Source organism: Cryptomeria japonica, chromosome 11 (assembly GCF_030272615.1).
Source record: "Cryptomeria japonica chromosome 11, Sugi_1.0, whole genome shotgun sequence".
Classification (NCBI taxonomy): Eukaryota; Viridiplantae; Streptophyta; class Pinopsida; order Cupressales; family Cupressaceae; genus Cryptomeria; species Cryptomeria japonica.
This window is the reverse complement of record NC_081415.1, coordinates 721372352-721377597: the sequence shown is the minus strand read 5'-3', so window position 1 is coordinate 721377597 and position 5246 is coordinate 721372352. Positions and strand designations below refer to the sequence as shown.

The window sequence follows — 5246 nt, the reverse complement described above, 5'->3', positions numbered from 1 at the left end:
TGTAGCAAGAGATGCTAGTACCCATGAGATAGAAAAATGATTAGGACTACTTGGGAGCTTGCTAAGGTGGCCAAACCCTCAATTTATCCTTTCAACTCAACAATACTCAATAGTATAAGTATATATGCTCTTACAGAATTTGACGATGGTTAAAGACTATGCTATATGCTTTTGGAAATAAGGGAAATGAAAACCTAAGATAAAGTGCCAAATGTATACTATTAGGAATAATGGAATAAGAACTTGTATTGTAAGTGGTACTATGAACAAGGTAATGTTTTTTAATGTAACACTATAAGAGAAATGCACTGAAGAACATTATTCACATATGACATTTATGTTATTTTAAAAAAATAAGAACTAAAATTTTGAACCAAGAGAGGGATTTAAAGGGTTTCTTTCAAAACTAATTATTCCAAGTTTTTGAGGGGAAGAATGGTAGAGCCTACCACAAGATAAATCCTTCCCAAATCATGAATTAAGAGGATGAAAGATTCTAGGAAATAATAAAGATAGAATATAGGTAAAAATGAAGGAGCTTAAGAGGGAAGCTCTACTTTTCTTTGTTTCCCTAAGAAGAAGAGGAAGACAATATTGTTTTAAAATTTAGTTTTATGAGATGGAAATCATATGCAAATAGAAAATGATAAAAAATCACACCAATGATAAGGAGATGAATTGCTTCAATGAAATCCCGACAAGAGTCCTCTAAAAATAGTTAGATTGATGCAATAAAAATCAAAATAAAATTTCCCAAAGCTTTACTAAGAAAATCCCTAATGGGCTTGCTTCCTTTGAAGAGGAAGATTCTTGTAAAGGTTAAAAGACTAAAACCTCCTTAATGAAGTGAAAACCAACAAATGAATGTAAAATTCCCACAAACTATAAATGCATACTTTAAAAAAATTCAATTTTTCTTACACAACATCTTTAATAAATTTCTATTTAAAAACTAATATTGCATTAAGAAGACTTTATTATATAGATGTTCTAGTTAAAATTGCAGTATAATATTTAAAGAATTTAACATGAAACTTTTCATATAAATTTTAGATAATTTAATATCTAAACCATGGGTTATTGCTCAAAATTTATAATCAAAACAATTTAGCAGGCACATTTTGAATACCTGATCCTTGAATATAATATCTTGTAACTTCTGATCCTTTAAAAGATTTTTTTCTTAAAAGATTTTTTTTTTTCATTAAATGTGATGTAAAGGTATTTGATCTTCATAAATGAATTCATGTGAGCAAAGTGACAGAATAAATGATAGCGGTTGCAGGGATTAAATAGAATTTCAGACAACCAGAAAAAGGAAAAAGCAAGATTTCATTTAGATAACCAAATATATTACAGAGAGAGTGCAATCAGCTCTGGATATAGAGATATCGCAGCATTTTATTTTGCTAGACTGGGAAAAGCTTCAGGACTTTATTACAGCAAAATGGAACACTTTTTTTTCTGAAGACTGAAGCCCTAATTGAAACCCTAATACAATACTATCTTTAGTTACTGGTACTGAAAAACACATTGAAATCCATATAGCTGTTCAAATATCCATCAAGCTTTGAACCTGCACGTATATGGAAATCTCAACTGCATCAAAGAGAAATTTAGTCACAATGCACAAATATATTTTGAATCTGAGTAGATCATAAAATCAATGTTAACAGCTCTACCATAGAATAATAATAATATCAAAGGATATGTCTATAAAATGTGTTGCTCACCTTATTGTTTTAGCTCCTTAGTAAACTGGTGGAGGGGGTGAAGTGTACTTATACTCTGGTGGTGGTGGTGGTGGGGGGGATTGGTATTTGTAGAGAGGAGGGGGAGGTGGAGATGGAGATGGAGATGGAGGTGGAAGTGGAGGAGATTTGTAAATGTAAGTAGGAGATGGGGGCGGAGGGGATTTATACTTGTAGATTGGAGATGGTGGAGGGGGAGATTTGTTCTTGTGAATAAGATGGGATGGAGGGGATTCGTATTTGTAGATTGGAGATGGGGGAGGTGGAAGGGATTTAGGATAGTGTGGGGGTGGTGTTGGAGATTTATATATGTACGGATGGGGAGGGGATTTGTAATAGTGCAGGGGTGGTGGTGGGGATTTGTGGGTGTTGAGAGGTAGTGGTGGAGATGTGTATGTGTAAGAATTTAGAGAGAATTTGTGGGAGTATGTGGGTGGTGGTGGAGGAGGAGATTTATATATATAAGGAGGGGGAGGGGATTTGTAATAGTAAGGAGGTGGTGGTGGAGAACTATATATATAAGGAGGGGGTGGGGAATTGTAGAGGTATGGAGGTGGTGGTGGAGAATTGTATATATAAGGAGGGGGAGGGGATTTGTAGAGGTATGGTGGTGGTGGAGGAGATTCATATATATAAGGAGGGGGAGGGGATTTGTAGAGGTATGGAGGTGGTGGTGGAGATTTATATAGATAAGGAGGGGGAGGGGATTCGTAATAATAAGGAGGTGGTGGTGGAGATTTGTATATATAAGGAGGGGGAGGGGATTTGTAGAGATACGGAGGTGGTGATGGAGATTTATACACATAAGGAGGGGGAGGGGATTTGTAGGGGTATGATGGCGGTGGTGGAGATTTGTACTTATAGACATGTGGTGGAGGAAGAGGCTTGTAATGATAGGAAGGTGATGGGGGAGATAGAAATGGGAGCAGTGGAGGCTTGTGATGATAAACTGGATGAAGGGGAGGCCTGTAAAAAAATTTTGCTTGGACATTAGGAAGAAGAGGAGAGGCCATAAAGCAGAACAATGTGATCATAAGCATTCCCATTGGATCCATTGTTTGCAAGCCAGGGATGGTGAAGGTAACACAAAGTTTGCTCTTTATATAGCACAAGATGGGAGATATCTCGTTCAAGTGGACACCGCCAGGAATTAAAGGGATCCCCATTCTTCCCATTTGAAGAGACGGTAGTGTAGTGATTTCACTTGTGCCTGTACTGCCTCACTGTGCTGGTTTTAAGATTGGATTCGATCACCTGTTTTCATGCTTCTTTGTATTCAGACATCCTTTATCATTCCTGAAGTGGGTCCACTGCCGTTGGAAAAGTGAAAGCTGAATCGAAATCTCACTGAGTCATTTTAGATAAACATTATGGTTTTTCGAAATATGGAAATGATGTCATGTTATTAGTGAAAAGAAATGAATAATTATTATTACTGTATTGGTTATTAAAAGGTTTTAGTTTCAATAAATGATTAAGCAATAATCAAATTTAACATTAGAATTTGAGTTTGAGATGATAAATTGAAATGAGGTAATTATACTTTTTGGAATGATAAAGATGGATAAGGGTTACTTAGTTTTATATATGATTTGATGATATTGGATTGTAAATTGTTGATTCGTTATTTAAAATGATGTTTTTTATACCATATTTGGTTGGCTATGTGATACTTTGACAAATAATACACTAAATTATGTTTTGATAAGTGGAAATCATAGTGCAAAATTGATCTAGTTTGATTTTTTGGCATGAAATTGAATTTTGTGCAGATAATTGACTTGTGTTGCATGGAACCAATTTGACAAGTCTTGTAATCTAAAAATTTCTAATTCACCTCACCTTCGAGTATTCAAAACTATAGCAAGGGACTATTAGCATTTGCAAACACCTTTGAAGAGACTGCATAGTGAGGGATTAGTGGCTCGTAAACAAAGATTATAGACAAAAATCAACCATTCAATATGTCAATCTCTCACTAAGTATGTAAATGCTAATATGGTAACTAATGCTCATATATCGTCTTTGAGTGATGATGCAAGCAATAAGTGAGAGTTCTCCATTCCATATTCCAATTGCTTTTCCTTCCACGTATTAAATGAATTACAAATTTTCCTTTTACACAATATTCCATGGTACAATTTTAAATATATTTTTCTAAAGTTAGCAAGCAATGGTCCTACTAGGAACAAGAGGGTCCAAGCACAATTTTCAAATTTCAAAATTTGAAATTTGAATTTTAAGAGTGCAAGGGTTGATTTTGTGATATGATTTTGATTTAAGGTGAGGAACAAGAAGTCGGAAGATTCTTGGACTATGAGAAGTCCTGATTAGTTCAATCTCATGTAATTTGCCAACTTTTATGTCAAAAGGTTTCATTTGTATCCTAGTCATTGCATGCAAACTAACTAGGTCAAATTGAGTCCAAAAACGAAGGGAAAAAGTGCAATGTATGGGTGAATGCAAGGTAATGAGGGCTAAAATTGACCAAAAAGTTTTTTTTTAAATCATCTAAAAATTAGAGTTAGTTGTCACTAAGGTAATTATATTTAAATTATTTATGGATATATTATCAATATGATGTACACAAATATGAAATGTAAGATTTTGTTTCTATTTTTTTTATATGTGTTTTTCTAATACCTAAATGATAATGGTTGTTTAAGTAAATGATGTACACAAATGAACTTATTTCAACTATGATGGACTAAAAAAATGCAAATATATGCTAGGCCTATGAATTAATAAATGCGTATATGTTAGCATCCCTCAATTTTTCATTAAAATTTCAAGCTTGCGGGTTGCCTTATGGTGTCTCTTTTCTTTTCAGTCTTTGTATTTCCTCGCTTTGAACCTGTGTCGTTGAACCTTTAAGCAATTCAAAAGGTTCAAGGTTCAAAGCGCATTTTGGGCAATGTTTTTAGCGTCCTTTATCTTCACTAAAGCAAGTGTGTTGTCGTTATGTGTTTTGAACTTTGAACTGGTGAACCTTTTCTTTTTTTGGTTCAAGGTTCAAAAGGTCCTTTTGCGTGAGTCGCGGCTATGTGATGTTATTTAACGAGCAAGTGTAAATATGTTAAAGTCGGTATTGAACTTGAACCTTGAACCTTTTGTATTCTCTATTCAACAGTTCAAAGTCCGAAGTCTTTTCACTTGTTAGTTATTGTTATTGCTCGTTCCCGGTATTGTTTTGAGCCGCTAGTTCATTGTTGTTCTCACTAAATGAACTTGAACCATTGAACTGCTTGTGAGATGGTTCAAGGTTCAAAAAGTTCACTCTAAGCTGATTCTAAGAATTGTGATAACATTGGAGGCAACGCAGTAAGAAGGAATATTCCTAGCATATAACGGTTTAAAATTCTAAATTTGGAAAGTAATCATGAGGACATTAACTATTTGTGCGGAAGTGATGGGCAATTAAGAAAGTGTCAGGTTTTCAGTCATATCACTGTTACTTCACACGTTTGAATGAATCATTATGAAGCGTGTATATAT

At 34.4% G+C, this 5246-nt stretch overlaps 1 protein-coding gene across 2 annotated transcripts; it reads right to left on the bottom strand.

Annotated features, from left to right (window-relative positions):
* Positions 1-1313: 1313 nt before the first annotated feature.
* On the bottom strand, positions 1314-2949 carry LOC131061381 (extensin-2). Of its 2 annotated transcripts, none has more exons than XM_057995025.1 (2): positions 1734-2949; positions 1314-1599 (listed from the first exon to the last, which is right to left on the bottom strand). In XM_057995025.1, the coding sequence occupies exon 1, from the start codon at positions 2924-2926 to the stop codon at positions 1751-1753; it is 1176 nt and encodes a 391-aa protein (XP_057851008.1). In that variant the 5' UTR covers positions 2927-2949; the 3' UTR covers positions 1314-1599; positions 1734-1750. The 2 variants fall into 2 exon arrangements, with proteins under 2 accessions (XP_057851008.1, XP_057851009.1); XM_057995026.1 differs by having other exon boundaries at positions 1314-1576.
* Positions 2950-5246: the final 2297 nt, after the last annotated feature.